We start from the raw sequence: 19832 nt of genomic DNA on the forward strand, positions 1-19832 counted from the left end.
TGTGAGCCACCGTGTCCAGCCTTTTTTTCTTTTTTGAGACAAGGTGTCTTCCTGTCACCCAGGCTGGTGTACAGTAGCACAATCATAGCTTATTGTAACCTTGAACTCCTGGGTTCCTCAAACTCCTGGGCTCCAGGGATCCTCCTGTCTCAGCCTCCCCATTAGGTAGGACTGTAGGCTAATGTCACCACACCTGGCTTATTTTAAAATTTTTTAGTAGAGACAGGGTCTGGCTATGGTGCCCGGGCTTGTTTCAGACATCTGGCCTCAAGTGATCCTCCTGCCTTGGCCTCCCAAAGCACTGGTATTACATAGGTCATCATGCTCAGCCCTATGTAACATTATTATTATTATCAGAAACAGGGTCTTGGCCAGGTATGGTGGCTCATGCCTGTAATTGTAGCACTCTGGGAGGCCCGGGCGGGCGGGCAGATTGCTCAAGGTCAGGAGTTCGAAACTAGCCTGAGCAAGAGTGAGACCCCCCCCCATTTCTACTAAAAAAAATAGAAAGAAATTAATTGGCCAACTAAAAATATATATAGAAAAAATTAGCCGGGCATGGTGGTGCATGCCTGTAGTTCCAGCAACTCAGGAGGCTGAGGCAGAAGGATTGCTTGAGCCCAGGAGTTTGAGGTTGCCGTGAGCTAGGCTGATGCCATGGCACTCTAGCCCCGGCAACAGAGTGAGACTGTCTCAAAATCAAAACAAAAAAACAAAAAAAAGAAAAGAAACAGGGTCTTGCTCTGTCACCCAGGCTAGAGTGCAGTGGCATCATCACACTGCAACCTCAAACTTCTGGGCTCAAATGATCCTTCTGCCTTGGCCACCCAAAGAGCTAGGGTTATAGGCCTGAGCCACTGCACCCAGCCAACATTCTTGTTGAGACTAAGACCCTTCACATTCCAATGACTTGTCCTAGCACAGGCCTGGCCCCGGAAAATAGCCTAAGACGAAAATAGCACCCAGCCCCCCAGCTATAGTTCCAAGAAGAATGCATTCCATGCCATGCTTGCTCCAGGGCATGCCACCTGCAATTGTTCCCAACCCCCTGCCAGGTTGGGGTGGAGTGATCCATCACAAAGAGCTTCCGGTGCCATTGGGATGCTGATTGGGGCTGATTAGCCCACACCCAAGCCTCATCATCCCCCCCACTCTATTTTTCTGTTTCTACTTCCTTGTTTCTGTATATAAAACCTACTAAAAATCCAAGTAAAGGAGACCTTGACAACCCTTTGCTTGGTCTCGTTTCTTTCTCTCGCCCATCTCTTTCAGGCACGGTCCCCCTCGCCCCCGAGAGTAACAGAAGGTCCCGCGGGCCGGGAAACATTCTTTTTTTTTTTTGAGACAGAGTCTCACTTTGATGTCCAGGCTAGAGTGAGTGCCATGGCGTCAGCCTAGCTCACAGCAACCTCAAACTCCTGGGCTCAAGCAATCCTGCTGCCTCAGCCTCCCGAGTAGCTGGGACTACAGGCATGTGCCACTGTGCCTGGCTAATTTTTTCTATATATATTAGTTGGCCAATTAATTTATTTCTATTTATAGTAGAGACGGGGTCTCGCTCTTGCTCAGGCTGGTTTCCAACTCCTGACCTTGAGCAATCCGCCCGCCTCGGCCTCCCAGACTGCTAGGATTACAGGGGTGAGACACTGTTCCCAGCTCCCAGCCAACATTCTTGAAATGACAAAACTATAGAAATGGAAAAAAGATTGATTGCCAAGGGATAAAGAAGCTGTAGAGGTGGCTTGGCTATAAAAGGGTAACTTGAGGAATCCTTGTGGTGATGGAAATGTTTGACTTTTGACTGTATTATTGTCATTACCCAGGTAGTAATATTGCACTATAGATTTGCAAGATGTACCTAGGTAAAGGGTACATAGAATCTCTGTTGTTATTTCTTACAATTGCATATGAATTAAAATAAAATTTAATTTAAAGAGTAAGTAAAAAATTATTTTCGTCCACCTGCCAAATAATAGCTATCATCAAAGGCAGATTTACTATGAAGCCAAGGGTAAGCGTCAGAGTCCACCTGCACAGACCCTGGGAGTGCTGGAAGTTACTGGGCATGGGGATTTGTAATCAGTGTTCTAACTGGGGAGAAGCAAGACTGTGATGGGAAACATTTCTATGAAGCATTCCTGATAAACTGCCTAAAAAGGTTTTAGAAGAAAGGGACTTAAAACTCCAAAAATCCATAATTGAGTGTGGTGTGGTTTTTTTCTCATCCTAAATAAATATCAATATATGTACCTAATTTTAGAGGGTCTTGTAAGGCTGGTGGCGGGCCCCCTCCCTTCCCTAGATCAAAAAAGAAAAGGCTCAGGAGACCAAACCCTCCAAGGACAAAACTGCCAGGTCCTGCTGAGAGGAACCACACCCAGAAGTCCACCTGGATAAGAATGTTTCCGCTCCTGGATTCCACAAATACCTCCAGCCCCTCCTAAAATCCCCAGCTCTTTCTGCTAAAAGTCCTTAGCCAGGCCCAAAGGGTATAAAACGCCTCAACCCCTTCAAACAGCGGAGCCTTCTGGGGCCACGTGGTTTGGCCCCCACTCTTTCTCTCTGTCTTTTCGCCTTAGCGAAAAACCTTACAGGTCTCAACAAGTACCCCAGGCTTTGCCCCTCCCTATCCTTGGTGGATAAAAACAAGGACTTTGAAGCCTGATTTTGCCTAAATTCAAATCCTGGCTATACTCAGTAGGTATGTAACTTGGGACAAGTTCCTAGCCTCTCTGAGCCTGTTTCCTCATTCATAACATGGGGATAATAATAAACCTACTTCACAGTTGTGGACATTAAATGAATTATTATATCTAAGAAGCTTATGCCTGGTGGTAAATGTTATGTGTATACTCTTATCATTATTAGTGAGCACCTAGATTGTGTATGGCACTGTGTCGAATACACACATTAATTTACTTCTCAGAATAACCCTGTGGGGGAGGTACTAGTTTAATGTCATTTTAGATATGAAAAAACTGAAAGTTTGAGAGATTGGGTGATTAAGTCTGACTCCAAAAACCACGCTTCCACCAACGGCGTTTGGCCTAGGAAAGGAAGGCAGCTTCTTTCAAGACAACTCAGACCGTGAAAGTCACGTACTCTCTGGGATCCCACTGCCAGAGCCCACTACATGGCAGTCAGGGTCGAATGCCTCTCCCCACCCTCCAGGTGAGCGAGGCCTCACTTGAACCTGGGACCTTCCGCTCCATGTCCCGCAGCACAGAAGGTGCGATTCCCTCTAAAGCCCGACCAAACTCGCAGAAATGTGTTGCCTTTCATACTGTGTTGCCTTTCATACCATGTTTCCCCGAAAATAAGACCTAGTGATGGGCGTGGCTATGCAGCCTATCTGCACAACCCACGCATTTCCTTGCAGAGCGGTAAAGGGGCGGAGCAGCCCTTCTCATCTGCCCCAGCGTGACAGCTACTATCCCAGAGGTGACCGGAAAGGTGTGGTCGCGGCCATCCTGTGCATGCTGCAAGCTGAGGCTTTGAGGGGAAAATAACACATCCCCTGAAAATCAGCCCTAGGTTGTCTTCTTGAGGAAAAATAAATATAAGACCCTGTCTTATTTTCGGGGGAAACACAGTAATTCTCAGCTGTCTACAAATGGAGACCGGTGGTACACTCCTCCCCATTTGCACTGGGCAGTCCAGTGCAAATCGTCCCTTCAGTTTCTGCAAGGATAGCTCGCAGGCCTGGAACAAAGGCCCAGGGACCAGAACAGAACTCCGACCCGCAGGCACTAATCCTGCTCCGCCCCGCTAGCTCGGCCAGGATCCGTCCAGCTCGGACGGCTTGGCCCTCACAGCACGGTTCTGCAGGCCTCGCCCTTCCACCCAAGTCCCACCTCCTAGAAAGTCGGTTCGTTTCTCCAGCGCCAGAGCCCAGACCCCTCATTGGGCTCAGCACTAGGCCCTCCCCTTCCGGGGTCGCGAGCGCTGAACTCATCGAACGTAGCCAATGGGTGATGCAGTGGCAGCGCGGCGGGAGGTTCGATTGACCCGGCCTGGCGGGTCGGAGAGTCTTGGCGGCTGTTAACGCGCGCTTTGGAACCAGGAGGGTAAAGGGGGTGCTGCTTGGGCTCCAATCCGTCTCTGCCGCTCTTTTCAGTCCTTCTTGGGAATTCTCCTCTCACTTGGGTCTTTTACTGGCCCCGCCTGGATCCCTGCTCGACCTCCCTCGTCCGAGCCTGGCATCTGCATCCAGCGCTGGGAAATTCCCCCTTCTCCAGACTTGAGCTTCCCAGGCCTCGCACTTTAGCCCCCGTTTCTCTCTCCTAGCCTTTGATTACAGCCCCCTCCCCTCGCGAAACTACCTTCTTCCTTCACTCCAACTGGGACCATTTTTCCCAACTCCACTCTGCCGCCTAGGCTAACTGGCTACCTGCACTCTCACTGTTTGGGTCCAAATCCCAGCCCCTGGCTGGATCTCCTCTATCCCCATCCTCTTTAAGTAGCCCATCCTCTCAACAGTATAGTAACCCCCTCTATATCAGACCCTGGTCCTGCATTCTTAGCTGCTACTTGCCTTTGACCTTCGGCTGATGGGTACTTGACATTTTATGCTCCTGGGCCCAGGATGGTAAGTGTGAACTTAGGGGAGACGGGGAGTAGTCCTGCGTCTGGGTCTAATGGGCTCCGGCTGCAGAATCCCTGCAGGTGCTTAGTTCCCATTCTCCCCTTAACAGAGGCGGAGCTTAGCTCCAAGCCAGCTGGCCAAGAGAAAACCTGAAGGCAGATCCTCTGACGATGAAGACTGGCAGCCTGGAGCAGTTGTGAGTAATCTAAGGGATAGGGAAAGTGGGAATGAGGGGCTGTTTGGGCAGAAAGGAAACCTGGACTTGGTTTCTTGTGTTACATAGCCATTTCCAGATGGCTCTTTCATATGTTCCATAAACTTTTAATGAGTACTCACTATGTGCCAGGTATTGAACAAAATTAATAAAATCTTTGTCCTCAAGGTAGTCAATAGAAGCTAATACTCTTTTCCTAGTGGAAAAGAGTGTTCTAAAGCAAAAGAGCAGGTTGGGTTTGGCTCTTTGACTCTTTTGGGGAAAAAAGGGCTGCACAACAGTAACTAGCAGCCTGTTCTTTTGCTCTTTGTCACCTGTTCAGTGTCACAGAACACTAGAGTGTTCTGGGCCTGCCTTAGAGTCCTGAGTTCACTTGGGTCTAAATATAAGGGATGGTCCCTTTCAATCCTTGCTCATACTCAAGTACTGTGTGTTCTACTTTGAACTGGGCCCTGTGCTCTGCTTCCTGTCTTGGAGGCTTTCTGGGGCTGGCTGTGGGCAGGAGCTATTTAAACCAAAATATATGGGACAATGCAGCATGTACCTGAGTGAGAGAAAGCAGTTCAAGAAGCAGGGACAGCTAGGCATGGTGGTTCATGTCTATAATCCCAGCACTTTGGGAGGCCAAAATGGGAGGATCGCTAGATGCCAGGAGTTTGAGATCACCCTAGGCAACATAAACTCTTTATAACAAATTAAAGAACGTTATCCAACATGGTGATGCATGCATGTAGTCACAGCTACTTGGGAGGTAGAGGCAAGAGGATCCCTTGAGCCCAGGAGTTCGAGGCTGCAGGGAGCTGTGATGGTACCATTATACTACAGCTGGGATGACAGAGAGACCCTGCCTCTAAAGAAAAAAAAAAAAAAGGAAAGAAGGGCTTGGCCACTAGAGCTTTGAGGGAAGAGATCAGCTAAGAAAGGACTAACAGGCAGTTTTTGGGCAGAGGCAGTGAGTAAAGGCATGTAGGGGAGTGGGAATTGGCATTTGTTTCAAGTGTGTCTTATAGGATCATTGGAGCTTCAGATAACCTGGCAAGCTGGTACAAGTGGGCTCTTGCCTGATGGCTTGGTGGGGCTTGCTCAGTAGTTGTACCATGCTGGTGTGCAGTGGGCTCCTCTACCTGTGAGGGAGGCACATTGACTGCCCCTGTCTCAGACTTGAACTTGGGGCAGCATTCTCTGTGGCTGAGTCATGCTTGGTACTGTCAGTTCTGGTTGCCCCTGAAAATGCTTTCAGTGCCAGTGACCTCACTACCATGAAGTAGAATGAGTAGGGAGTGGTCTCAGTGGCTTGGGAGTTGAAGACAGCTGTACTCTTGTTCCTCCTTTGGGAAAATAGGGAGGGAAGCATTTGGTTGCTCAACTATTCATTGGAGCTTTTGGAGTGAAGATTTGGGGCTGGCTGGGTACGGTGGCTCATGCCTGTAATCCCAGAGCTTTAGGAGGCTGAGGTGGAAGGATTGCTTGAGACCAGCTTGGGCAACATAGTGAGACCCTTTCTCTACCAAAAAAAGAAATTGAGTCACATCTGTAGTCCTAGCTATTCAGGAGGCTGAGACAAGAAGATCCCTTGAGCACAAGAGTTTGAGGTTGCAGTGAGCTATGACTGTGCCACTGCACTCCAGCCTGGGCGACAAAGTGAGAACCTATCACTGAAGCAAAAAACAAAAACAAAAATAAAAAAATAAAAAAAACCAAACACCTTGGAGCCACTGTGATTCCATGCTGCAGGTGGATTTGATCTTCACAGACTCACTTCATTTACCTCTTTCATTGCCCCCCTCAGATTAAGCTCCAGTTTTCTTACCTATTAAATAAGGACAATAATAAACTTATATCATAGAGTTGCTATGAAGATGATACATGATAATACATATGAAGAATTTAGCACTTCATAAGCACTTTAAATAGTAATTTCCATTACTTTGTGGTCTCTGGACTTCAGCTTTCCCAATTCTCTCTCCTAGACTCCTAAGAAACGGAAATCCAGCAGTGAGACTCGGATCCAGGAGTGTTTCCTATCTCCTTTTCGGAAACCTTTGAGTCAGCTAACCAATCAACCACCCTGTCTGGACAGCAGTCAACATGTAAGTCAGAACTGCCTGTGTATGTGTGTGCCCAGTTGTCTTGCCTAGGTAGATTCCTGCCCCTGTAGATTCCCTCAGTGCCCTATAGAGTGGCCAGCAGACAGACATTTGTGGGGGCTTTGGGCCTGCCCACAGTTGCCATGACCTGCTCAGAGATGTGTGCCTGACTTGTGCCTTGTTTGTAGCTACAGGGGCACTAGATATCAGATGGCTCAGATTCCTGAAGAAAGGGTAGAAGAGAGAGAAGGCCATGGAGGGATGTTGGAAGCAGCTCAGTCTTTGACTCTGCATATGGTTTTAAGGAGTACCAGAGTCTGGTAGCTTCCATGTGTTTTCTCTAGTAAAGTAAAACTTGTCACCATGGCAGGTTCTATGTACTACCTCACGTAATCGTCATTTTTTAGATGAGAGAACTGAGTCTTAGGGGTGAAGTAATTTGCCAAAAGATATAGAGTAGTCAGTGGGTGGAGTATATCTGCCTACTTCCAAAGCTTTTTCCATCAAGCTTTCTGAGGAAAGCTTTTTTTTTTTCAGACAGAGTCTTGCTCTGTTGTCTGGACTAGAGTGCTGAGGTAAGGTTTTGAAGAAAAATTGGGAATATGTAATGGACGTTAGTCATTTGTACATTCAGTGAACATTTAAAAACAGTTTTGTAGGCCGGGCGCGGTGGCTCACGCCTGTAATCCTAGCTCTTGGGAGGCCGAGGCGGGCGGATTGCTCAAGGTCAGGAGTTCAAAACCAGCCTGAGCAAGAGTGAGACCCTGTCTCTACTATAAATAGAAAGAAATTAATTGGCCAACTGATATATATATATAAAAAAAAAAAAAATTAGCCGGGCATGGTGGCACATGCCTGTAGTCCCAGCTACTCGGGAGGCTGAGGCAGAAGGATCGCTCCAGCCCAGGAGTTTGAGGTTGCTGTGAGCTAGGCTGACGCCATGGCACTCACTCTAACCTGGGCAACAAAGCGAGACTCTGTCTCAAAAAAAAAAACAAAACAGTTTTGTATACTGTTTGATAAATACAAAAGAATATGTATAACACCTAAGTTTTAAAACACAAAAAACACCTGTGAACCCACCATCCCAGACACTAGAACATTGTCAATGCCACATAACCCATTTTCCCAACCCTAGAGATACAGCTATCCTGAATAGTGTTCATTGTCCCTTGCTTTTTTTTTTTTTTTTTTTTTTTTTAAAAGACAGAGTCTTGCCCTGTTGCCCAGTCTAGAGTACAATGGCATCATCGTAGCTCACTGCAGCCTCCAACTCTTGGGCCCAAGCAATCCTCCTGCCTTGGCCTCCCAAAGTGCTAGGGTTATAGGCCGGAGCCACTGTGCCCAGTCTATCCCCCTTTTTTTTTTTTTTTTTGAGACAGAGTCTCACTCTGTTGCCTGGGCTAGAGTGCTGTGGCATCAGCCAGCTCACAGCAACTTCAAACTCCTGGGCTCAAGCAATCCTGCCTCAGCCTCCCAAGTAGCTGGGACTACAGACATGTGCCACCATGCCTGGCTAATTTTTTTTTTTTTTTTTTTTTTTTTTATAAATGCCAGGGATTGAACCTGGGGCCTCACACATGCAAAGCATATGCTCTACCACTGAGCTACATCCCCAGCCTGGCTAATTTTTTATATATATTTTTAGTTTGCCAATTATTTCTTTCTATTTTTAGTAGAGATGGGGTCTTGCTCTTGCTCAGGCTGGTCTAGAACTCCTGAGCTCAAACGATCCGCCCACCTCTGCCTCCCAGAGTGCTAGGATTACAGGCGTGAGCCACCGCCCCCGCCCTCCCTTGCTTTTTTTTTTTTTTTTTTTTGAGACAGAGTCTCACTTTGTTGCCCAGGCTAGAGTGAGTGCCGTGGCGTCAGCCTAGCTCACAGCAACCTCAAACTCCTGGGCTTGAGTGATCCTTCTGCCTCAGCCTCCCGAGTAGCTGGGACTACAGGCATGTGCCACCATGCCCGGCTAATTTTTTACATATATATATCAGTTGGCCAATTAATTTCTTTCTATTTATAGTAGAGACGGGGTCTCGCTCTTGCTCAGGCTGGTTTTGAACTCCTGACCTTGAGCAATCCGCCCGCCTCGGCCTCCCAAGAGCTAGGATTACAGGCGTGAGCCACAGCGCCCGGCCCCTTGCTTTTTAATGATAGTTTTAACATATGTATATAATTTGCTAAGTAACACGTTTATTTTTTAATTCTTGTTTATTTTTAATGGTGCTGGGCGAAGTGGCTCACACCTGTAATCCTAGCTCTCTGGGAGACCGAGGCGGGCGGATTGCTCAAGTTCAGGAGTTAGAAACCAGCCTGAGCAAGAGCGAGACCCCGTCTCTACTATATATAGAAAGAAATTAATTGGCCAACTAATATATATACAAAAAATTAGCCGGGCATGGTGGTGCATGCCTGTAGTCCCAGCCACCTGGGAGGCTGAGGCAGCAGGATCGCTTGAGCCCAGGAGTTTGAGGTTGCTGTGAGCTAGGCTGACGCCACGACACTCACTCTAGCCTGGGCAACAAAGTGAGACTCTGTCTCAAAAAAAAAATGGTATATAGTCCTCTGGGACTGTTTTCATTCAGGATTTGTTCAAGTCCCTTGTAACTACATGACATAAGTGCAGTTGGGATGGGAGTACACAGCAGGTGGTCTCAGTCTGGAAGCTAGGGAAGACCTGCATTCAAGCTAGGGAAGACCTGCATTCATGACATGATGATAGAGTCATGAAGGATATGAGGGGTTAGCCAGGTGAAGGGAATGGGAAATATTCCAGATAGAGGGAACAGCAGCCTGTTTGAAAGCCTGGCAGGAAGAGAATGAGGTGAGTCCTGAAAAGGGTTTCGTATGGCTGGATCAGTTGGGAGATGGTGGTTAGAGATAAGAGTTGGAGTGTGGTGTAGAGGCTTGGAGTAGAAGGCCTTTTGTAATCCATGCTATCACAGATTGGACTTTTAAGGACACGGAAGAGCTTTTGAAGTATTTTAAGTAGAGCTGGGATGAAAATCCATAGGAGAGGGAAAGACTGGAGCTAGGGGAATAAAAGACTTATGAGTGGAAAAACTTTGGTTCGATTACATGTAGGGAGAGGGCAAATGGAGGATGAAGTTGAGGTTTCAGACTGGGCAAGGTAGATGGCCATGCCATGTACTGAGATAGGGAGCACAGAGAAGGAATAGCATTTGGTAGGAGTGATATGGCAAGCACTATAGTCATGGGGCCCATGATAGTTTTAGGGGTCCATAAAATTTAAAAAATTTTTTAAGAGACAGGGTCTTATTCGGTTGCCCAGGCTGGAATGCAGTGGTGCAATCATAGCTCATTTGCAGCCTCAAACTCCTGGGCTCAAGGGATCTTCCTGTCTCAGCCTCTGGAGTAGCTAGGACTATAGGTATGCAGCACCACGCCCAGCTAATTTTTCTTATTTTTGTAGAGACAGGGTCTTGCAGTATTGCCCAGGCTGGTCTTGAACTGGCCTCTAGTGATCCTCCCACCTTAGCCTCCCTAAGACAGGTGTGAGCCACCGTGCCAAGCCCGCAAAATGTTTTAATTCCTTTTTTTAAAAAATAGTTTAATGTGCTGTGTTTTAATGGTAAACTTACAGGAACAGAACAGAAGACAGATAATATTCAAAATATGTACTTGCATGTGGGGCAACTCAGAAAAGTATAGTGAATGGATGGAATCTACTGTATGATAAAAATGCTACAAGCCCCTTATAGTTGCTGTCAATAAGAAATTTACTTATTTTTTTAAAATGTTCATTATCCAGGCCGGGCGCTGTGGCTCACGCCTGTAATCCTAGCTCTTGGGAGGCCGAGGCGGGCGGATTGCTCAAGGTCAGGAGTTCAAAACCAGCCTGAGCAAGAGCGAGACCCCGTCTCTACTATAAATAGAAAGAAATTAATTGGCCAACTGATATATATATAAAAAAATTAGCCGGGCATGGTGGCGCATGCCTGTAGTCCCAGCTACTCGGGAGGCTGAGGCAGAAGGATCACTCAAGCCCAGGAGATTGAGGTTGCTGTGAGCTAGGCTGACGCCACGGCACTCACTCTAGCCTGGACAACAAAGTGAGACTCTGTCTCAAAAAAAAAAAAAAAATGTTCATTATCCAGAAAAATTTAACAGGTTTGTTTATAATTGTTATAGAATTGAACTGTTGAAACTTGGTCACTGCTTTATGTCCCCACATTTATATTAACAATTCCCACACAAATGAAAATGGAAAAACTACAATACCTGATTTCTGTCCCCTACTCTTTCACTCACAGCCATATACTTAGATACCTTCTGATCTCATGGGGGAAAAAATCTAATATTCAAAAACTTCTTTCAAAATTGTACACTGAGGCTAAAAAATAAAAAAAAAAATGAAAAAAAAATCTAATATTCAGAACTACCAATAATAGAAAAGATTTTTTTTTGAGGATGAAACATTTCCCATTATAGTAGATTCTATTACAAATTTGGCATGGATAGCACACAAGTTGGTGCCTTCAAAAAGGCCAACCAGATAGACCTCACTTGCCACCTGCAAAAGCACCAGGAGCTGTACTCTGGAAATGCATGACTGTTTTGAAGTCCTAAGCAATTTCTCATACCAGATGCTGGAAGGGAAGCTTGCTTTATTTTTCTGATAATGTGATCTCAGGGACTGCCACAGTACCAGGCCTACAACGATAACGTTTCCTCACTCCTCCAGTAGAGGGTGCACTCTTGCAAGCGGCTTTTGTGGTCATTCCTGGGTAGTTTTCCACTGGTCAATTTGCAGGCAGTCTGCTTTGTACCGGCCATGGTATAGAGACCCCAATACTTATTTCTCCTTCAGCTGGAGACCAGTGAGCTAGAAGCAGCACTTGAGTCAGAGAGCGATGGCAGCCTTTAATTCCTTTTAAAATCAGAAGGAAAAAAGTGCATAGTGATGAATCCAACCTGGATTATGTTTATCTATACCAACATAGTCCTAGAATATCATTTTTTTTTTTTTTATGGAGGAAGAGGCCCAAAAGGCAAAAGTGCCTGGAGCCCACAAAAGTAATAGTGCAGACTTACAAATGAGGACTTTAACCTTATATGATGAGTGTGAAGTGCCTATAGGTTATCTGGGTTTAGAGGTAGTTGCAAATGTGGGTGTGGAGTCTAGGAGTGAGGTATGGATTAGAAACAGATTTGGGGGTCATTAGCATAGAGATATTTTATATCTCGTAAGTATATTGGAGCATCTGGTGAATGTGCAGTCAGAAGAGCTGAGGGCCAAACCCTGACCCTGTGGAGCATTGACTTTTAAGGGAGTTAGGCAGAGAAAGAAGAGCCCATTAGAGGACTGAGCATGAGATCCCAGAGAATTCAAACAGTGGGAGAGTGATGTCATGGAAGTCAAGGCCAGAGAATATTTCAGAAGAAGGAGTAGCCAGCCTTGTCAGGTAAGATAAGGATAGACACATGTCCATTGGAATTAGGGTCATGTAGGCCATTGGTGATCTTGGCCAATGATTTCAGAGGAGAGGATGGGGCAGAAGACAGATAGGAGGAGTGGGAGGTAGAGAAAGGGAGACAGACAACTCTTTCTAGAAGTTTGCCTGCAGAGAGGAGGAGATAAAGAATCAAAGGAATTTTTGTGTATAAGGTAGAGAGTTGAGCATGTTTTAAATGCTGGTAAGAGGCTGGGCGTGGTGGCTCACGCCTGTAATCCTAGCACTCTGGGAGGCCGAGGTGGGCGGATTGCTTGAGGTCAGGAGTTCGAAACCAGCCTGAGCAAGAGCGAGACCCCGTCTCTACTAAAAATAGAAAAAATTAGTCGGGCATGGTGGCACATGCCTGTAGTCCCAACTACTCAGGAGGCTGAGGCAGCAGGATTGCTTGAGCCCAGGAATTTGAGGTTGCTGTGACCTAGGCTGACGCCACGGCACTCACTCTAGCCTGGGCAACAAAGCGAGACTCTGTCTCAAAAAAAAATAATAATAAAAAATAAATGTTGGCCGGGCGCGGTGGCTCACGCCTGTAATCCTAGCACTCTGGGAGGCCGAGGCGGGCGGATTGCTCGAGGTCAGGAGTTCGAAACCAGCCTGAGCAAGACCCCATCTCTACCAAAATATAGAAAGAAATTAATTGACCAACTAAAAATATATATACAAAAAAAAATTAGCCGGGCATGGTGGCACATGCCTGTAGTCCCAGCTACTAGGGAGGCTGAGGCAGTAGGATCGCTGAGCCCAGGAGATTGAGGTTGCTGTGAGCTAGGCTGACGCCACGGCACTCACTCTAGCCTGGGCAAGAAAGTGAGACTCTGTCTCAAAAAAAAAAAAAAAAAAAAATAAATGTTGGTAGAAGCAGACCGACAAATGGGAAAAAAAAATAATAATAAAATAAATGTTGGTAAGAAAGAGCTAGTAGAGAGGGATAGGTTGAGATACAGGAGATTAGGCATAACTGGTGGAGTGAATCTATTGAAATGGGAAGCTTTGGCCTTGGTGGGAAGGAGGGATCAGAGGGAAAGGATGGTATGAATTATCAATAACTAAATGAACAAAGAATGAAACCATGTTCTCTCTCCTGTCTCTGCCAGAGTCTGGAGAGTATTATCAGATCAGATTCCTGAAAGCTGGCTGTTCCAAGTCTTGCAGGCTGTGCTGTCAGACGTTTTTGGCCAGGGGTCTTCACATTCTCCCTTGCCAGTTATGCAAGCCTGTGGTTCTCCCTGCAGAACCTATGGCTCCTGGGTTCTACTGAAGGTATTGGCACGGTGGCTCACGCCTATAATTCTAGCACTTTGGGAGGCCGAGGCAGGAGGATCACTTGAGCCCAGGAGTTCGAGACTTCATTGAGCTATGATGATGCCACTGTACTCTAGCCAGGGTGACAGAGTGAGACACTGTCTCAAAAAGAAAAAATAGTCAGTCGGCCGGGCACAGTGGCTCACGCCTGTAATCCTAGCTCTCTGGGAGGCCGAGGCGGGCGGATTGCTCGAGTTCAGGAGTTCGAAACCAGCCTGAGCAAGAGCGAGACCCCGTCTCTACTATAAATGGAAAGAAATTAATTGGCCAACTAAAAATATATACAAAAAATTAGCCGGGCATGGTGGTGCATGCCTGTAGTCCCAGCTACTCGGGAGGCTGAGGCAGGAGGATCACTTGAGCCCAGGAGTTTGAGGTTGCTATGAGCTAGGCTGACGCCATGGCACTCACTCTAGCCTGGACAATAAAGCGAGACTCTGTCTCAAAAAAAAAAAAAAAGTCAATAAAATAGATTTTATTCAGGTATAAAGAAATGTGCAAATATACAAAGGATTTGGCTTTTCACCAACCATGTCATGTTATTTAGTGTGATAATGAAGTTCATTTCTCCACGTTCCTTTTCTGTATTCCAATATATTACAAAAAATATTCATCATGTTTTTCCTACTTAAAGTACATTGAGTTTCTTGGCTGGGCGAGGTGGCTCATGCCTGTAATCCTAGCACTCTGGGAGGCTGAGGCAGAAGAATTGCTTGAGCCCAGGAGTTTGAGGTTGCTGTGAGCTAGGCTGATGCCACGGCACTCACTCTAGCCTGGGCAACAAAGTGAGACTCTGTCTCAAAAAAAAAAAATTAAAACCTAATGTGGAGCATATGATAACAATATTGTCCCATTACACCTCCAATCAGTCCTGAATCCCCTTTTCTCCTTTCCTTTTAGGAAGCATTTATTCGAAGCATTTTGTCAAAGCCTTTCAAAGTCCCCATTCCAAATTATCAAGGTAAAATAGAGACTTTTCTGTTCTTTGAATCAGTCATGTGTAAATGTGCCTGAATAAATGAAAAACCTTTGCTTTTGTAAATATAAGCTTACCTGAAAATAGAAGTAGCCATGTTTGGGGTGACCCTCCTGAGGCCTGCAGGAAAGCTGTGTTAGCATTAGTAAAGGCTGCCAAGACTGACTGCTCCTCATCTTCTTGGTGGGGGTGTGCCAGTGTTCAGGAAGCGCTTGGTGGGCCAAGGTGGCTGATGGACCCAGGCTTCATTCAGTCCAAGTGCGTTCAGTAGCATCTCCTTTATGGGGTTGAATATGTGGGAGGCCTAGATTCTACAGAATCTTTCCCTGTCCTTTGTAGTACACTGCACTGTGCTAAAATTGGGGCTGGGGGGGGGTGAAGGTGGAGGAGGCAGCTCTCAAGAGCTCTCAGACTTGAAAGGCCCCTTTAAGATTTCAGACCTTTCCAGGATAGACTTGAAATGAACAAGATCCTCTAGAAGTTTGTAGTTGAATGGGAGAAATAAACTGAGAAAACCTTTGATCCAAAGGAGAATGAGTTAATGGTCAGATAGAGGTGCTCAAACGGGGTTTGGAGGAGTTCTGGGAGAGAGAGAGAGGATCATATGGGATCTCAGGAAGGGTTATGTGAAGGACAGGTATTTGAGCTGGGCCTGCCAGAGCTTCTGAACAGAGGCTTAGGTGACAGAATGATTGTTGGTTTGCAGGTCCTCTGGGCTCTCGGGCATTGGGCCTGAAAAGAGCTGGGGTCCGCCGGGCCCTCCATGACCCCCTGGAAGAAGGTGCCTTGGTTCTGTATGAGCCTCCCCTGCTGAGTGCCCATGACCAGTTGAAGCTTGACAAGTATGTGCAATTCTGGTCCTCTGTACATGCACATTCCTGGGAGGGCGGAGGATATTTCAGTGTGATTTCTCTTTGTGACTGGTGCATGTTTCAGAAAGCTGTCATGACTGCTGTACCATCCAGCATAGGAAGTAAAGAAAGGACAGTACTTGGGGAAGAGCATGTGGTCATGACCAGTTAGTGAAGGTTCCTCATCCCTCCTGCCATGCTTACTCGGGAGGAGGCATGATTGAGGTGATGACATGGGGAACCCATCCCTCTCTCCTAACTTTCTAACTTCAGCAGCAAGAATTTGCTATGGTTTTATGGTTTGGTTACTAGGCCAAGAATGTCCTTTCAGGCAGCTACCTCTCTTTCCTCTGGATCAGTAGGACCCAGCCTCCCAAGGGCATGCCCTTGCCCATGTCTGAGCACCATGTCTTTTGTTTTGTTTTGCTGTGTTTTCTCAGGGAAAAACTCCCTGTCCATGTGGTTGTTGATCCTATTCTCAGTAAGGTTTTGCGGCCTCATCAGAGAGAGGTAAATGAGGGTGAAGGGAATGAGGCGTGGGGCTAGGGGCTGAGCCTGGGAGACTTCCATCATTTGGGAAGCAGCAGTGTAGGTGCCAAAGTGGCTGGACTGAATGCTGTTTTCCCCAGGGAGTGAAGTTCCTGTGGGAGTGTGTCACCAGTCGGCGCATCCCTGGGAGCCATGGCTGCATCATGGCTGATGAGATGGGCCTGGGAAAGACGCTACAGTGCATCACGTTGATGTGGACGCTTTTGCGCCAGAGTCCAGAGTGCAAGCCAGAAATTAACAAGGCAGTGGTGGTGTCGCCCTCCAGCCTGGTGAAGAACTGGTACAATGAGGTTGCAAAATGGCTTGGAGGGAGAATCCAACCTCTGGCCATTGATGGAGGATCTAAGGATGAGATAGATCGAAAACTGGGTATGAAGCCTCAACAGAGATGCTTGCACTCTTCTACCAGCCTGCTGCTTGCTTGCTTGCTTGTGTGTATGCTCACTTGTGGCCAAGGTTGAGGGCAATGCAGGGGAAGAAGAGAATTTCCATTGAAAATAGTTGAAATAGATGGTTATTTCCAGGCTCAGTTAAAGAACAATTGAACTGTTTATGGTTTTTTTTTTTTTAAGATATTCTGATTTGTTCCTTTGATACCTTTTCTGTTGTAGAAGGATTCATGAACCAGCATGGAGCCAGAGTGCCTTCTCCTATCCTCATCATTTCCTATGAGACCTTCCGCCTTCATGTTGGAGTCCTCCAGAAAGGAAGTGTTGGTCTAGTCATATGTGATGAGGTACTTGACTCTCAGCAGTCTGGATGGTAGGAGAAAGTCGGTCGTTTCCGCACAGCCTATAGTAGTCACTTTGGAATCCTGAGGACAGAGGATGCTGCCTTGAAGGAGACAAGTGGGAGGGAAAGCCTATGACACCAGTGTGCCAAGACAGGGATGGAACAGTGTTTAGAACTCCAAGGAGAGTGAGGTAGTGAGTGGTGTGGGCTGATAGGTCTTTTTGCCTCCTGATAGTAATCATAGACCAAAGGAGAACTTCAAAGGATGAGAGGGACCGGGCGCGGTGGCTCACGCCTGTAATCCTATCTCTCTGAGAGGCCAAGGCGGGTGGATTGCTCGAGGTCAGGAGTTCAAAACCAGCCTGAGCAAGAGCGAGACCCTGTCTCGACTATAAATAGAAAGAAATTAATTGGCCAACTGATATATATATATAAAAATTATCTGGGCATGGTGGCGCATGCCTGTAGTCCCAGCTACTCGGGAGGCTGAGGCAGTAGGATCGCTTGAGCCCAGGAATTTGAGGTTGCTGTGAGCTAGGCTGATGTCATGGCACTCACTCTAGCCTGGACAACAAAGCGAGACTCTGTCTCAAAAAATAAAAAAGGAGGCCGGGCGCTGTGGCTCACGCCTGTAATCCTAGCTCTTGGGAGGCCGAGGCGGGCGGATTGCTCAAGGTCAGGAGTTCGAAACCAGCCTGAGCAAGAGCGAGACCCCGTCTCTACTATAAATAGAAAGAAATTAATTGGCCAACTGATATATATATAAAAAATTAGCCGGGCATGGTGGCGCATGCCTGTAGTCCCAGCTACTCGGGAGGCTGAGGCAGAAGGATCACTCGAGCCCAGGAGTTTGAGGTTGCTGTGAGCTAGGCTGACGCCACAGCACTCACTCTAGCCTGGGCAACAAAGCGAGACTCTGTCTCAAAAAAAAAAAAAAAATAAAAAAAAAAATAAAAAAGGATGAGAGAGATTTGGATGGGTAGAGAGACATATGGCACAGTGTTTAGGAGAATAGGTTCTAGAGTCAGAGACCTTTATTCATATCTGGGCTCTGCCACTTACCATTAGAGTGACCTTGGATAAGTTACCTGAGCCTCTATTTCTACATCAGTAAAATGGGGTGATAATATCTGCCTCATGATTATTGTGAGGATTAAATGAAGTGATTGAGGGAAAGCTCTTATCACATTGACTAGTATGCCATAAGGCCTTGGTAAATGTCAGCTCTGGTTTTTGTTCTAGGCTGGGGGTACTCACATGAACAAAAGCAAAGATAAGAAAGCCCACTGTGGACAGTCCATATGCTTTGTAGTAGTTTGTGTTGACTTCCAGTTCCTTCTCTCTGGGACTACAGGAAATATGGTAGTAATTACTTCCTGGCCTTTTTCAGTGTGTATTAATGGTGGTAGAGATGCTATTACTTAGAAAGTCGTGATGATGGCAGTGAGCTTCCTACTACAGAGGATTTTCCAGGACTCCCTTGGGCTTGGCTACCCTGAGGCTGCTTCCATTGTTTGTACCTCTTGGGGAGAGTTAAGGTCTTTTGCACACCCCTGGGACTCTAATGGAGAGGTGACTGAAAGACTTGGCCCTGTTTGTCAACCAACTGGCAGGCTTGACTGTGCTCTGGGGTCTATAGATTAGCCCATGTCTGAGCGACTTTAGGGAGGGGACAGAGGAGGAAAGCTTACTTTTGGGTACCATGCTTGCTAGTTGTGAACTATGTCCTTTCTGCACATTTGTGCTTGTGAAGAGTCAATCATTCTCTGGCATGTCTACAAACTGCTGTACCCTGGTGGGCTGTTCTTCCTGGTGGGAGTAGGGGACTTAGTGGGGTTGAGGTGGGGTATGCATGTGACTGCCCTGTCATGGGGCCCTGGCCTCTGCTTCACCACCATGGAGGGGGACTGCCAGGAGCCTGGTCCAGAGGCCAGGGCATTGTGGGAGAGGAAGGCAGGCTGTAGCTGCTGAGCCCTTGAGGACTGGGGAGTGTTGAGATTTTTTTTTCTACTCTTCGATGTTCCTTTTCTTTCTCACTCTGTCCTGTTTTATGAGCTGACTCTGTCGGGCACACAGGACTAGGCTGCCTCTTGTTATACTTAAGCTCCCTGGCCTTCCTTTCTACTTTACCTTTTTATTAGTCAACTTTTTGTCAATTGTCAGAGACCCAAGGAACCCACAGTCCTAAAAGATAGTCATCCTATTCCAGAGGAGAGAATCTGTCCTGTTCAGACACTAGAAAGGGCAGGTGCCATCTTGTCTATGATGTTCCGAGCATCCATAGCTTTCTTCCAGCTAATGCTTTTCTCTGGAATGCACAGTTCTTCATGATAACTTTTATGTACAAAATCTTTGATTCTCAATCAGAAGACATGGCATCAACCTTGGCTTTGCCACTTACAATCATGATTTTCCACAGATAAGACTGTTCTGAGGGCCGGGCGCGGTGGCTCACGCCTGTAATCCTAGCTCTCTGGGAGGCCGAGGCGGGCGGATTGCTCGAGGTCAGGAGTTCGAAACCAGCCTGAGCAAGAGCGAGACCCCGTCTCTACTATAAAATAGAAAGAAATTAATTGGCCAACTAATATATATAGAAAAAATTAGCCGGGCATGGTGGCGAATGCCTGTAGTACCAGCTACTCGGGAGGCTGAGGCAGGAGGATTGCTTGAGCCAGGAGTTTGAGGTTGCTATGAGCTAGGCTGACGCCATGGCACTCACTCTAGCCTGGGCAACAAAGTGAGACTCTGTCTCAAAAAAAAAAAAAAAACAAAAATACTGTTCTGAGACTCTGTTTCTTTATAGAGTGGATGGCACAGGGTCTACTTGAAAGGGACATGATTCTGATGAAGATGATATATGGAAGTGCTTTTTAAAAGTGTATGAATAGAGCCGGGCGCGGTGGCTCACGCCTGTAATCCTAGCTCTCTGGGAGGCTGAGGTGGGTGGATCATTTGAGTTCAGGAGTTCGAAACCAACCTGAGCAAGAGCGAGACCCCGTCTCTACTATAAATAGAAAGAAATTAATTGGCCAACTAATATACTTAGAAAAAATTAGCTGGGC

At 46.7% G+C, this 19832-nt stretch overlaps 1 protein-coding gene across 1 annotated transcript in view; it reads left to right on the plus strand.

Moving 5' to 3' along the window:
• Positions 1 to 3949: 3949 nt before the first annotated feature.
• The window catches only part of RAD54L (RAD54 like), a 32311-nt gene continuing 16428 nt past the window's right edge, over positions 3950 to 19832 (plus strand). Inside the window, exons 1-8 of the mRNA XM_012776062.2 lie at positions 3950 to 4588; positions 4695 to 4781; positions 6770 to 6889; positions 14563 to 14623; positions 15345 to 15480; positions 15930 to 15999; positions 16119 to 16407; positions 16650 to 16774. Coding sequence (XP_012631516.1) covers positions 4586 to 4588; positions 4695 to 4781; positions 6770 to 6889; positions 14563 to 14623; positions 15345 to 15480; positions 15930 to 15999; positions 16119 to 16407; positions 16650 to 16774 — 891 coding nt within the window. The 5' untranslated portion in view covers positions 3950 to 4585. The remainder of the gene's footprint in view (positions 4589 to 4694; positions 4782 to 6769; positions 6890 to 14562; positions 14624 to 15344; positions 15481 to 15929; positions 16000 to 16118; positions 16408 to 16649; positions 16775 to 19832) is intronic.

This window comes from Microcebus murinus, chromosome 2, assembly GCF_040939455.1.
Source record: "Microcebus murinus isolate Inina chromosome 2, M.murinus_Inina_mat1.0, whole genome shotgun sequence".
NCBI lineage: Eukaryota > Metazoa > Chordata > Mammalia > Primates > Cheirogaleidae > Microcebus > Microcebus murinus.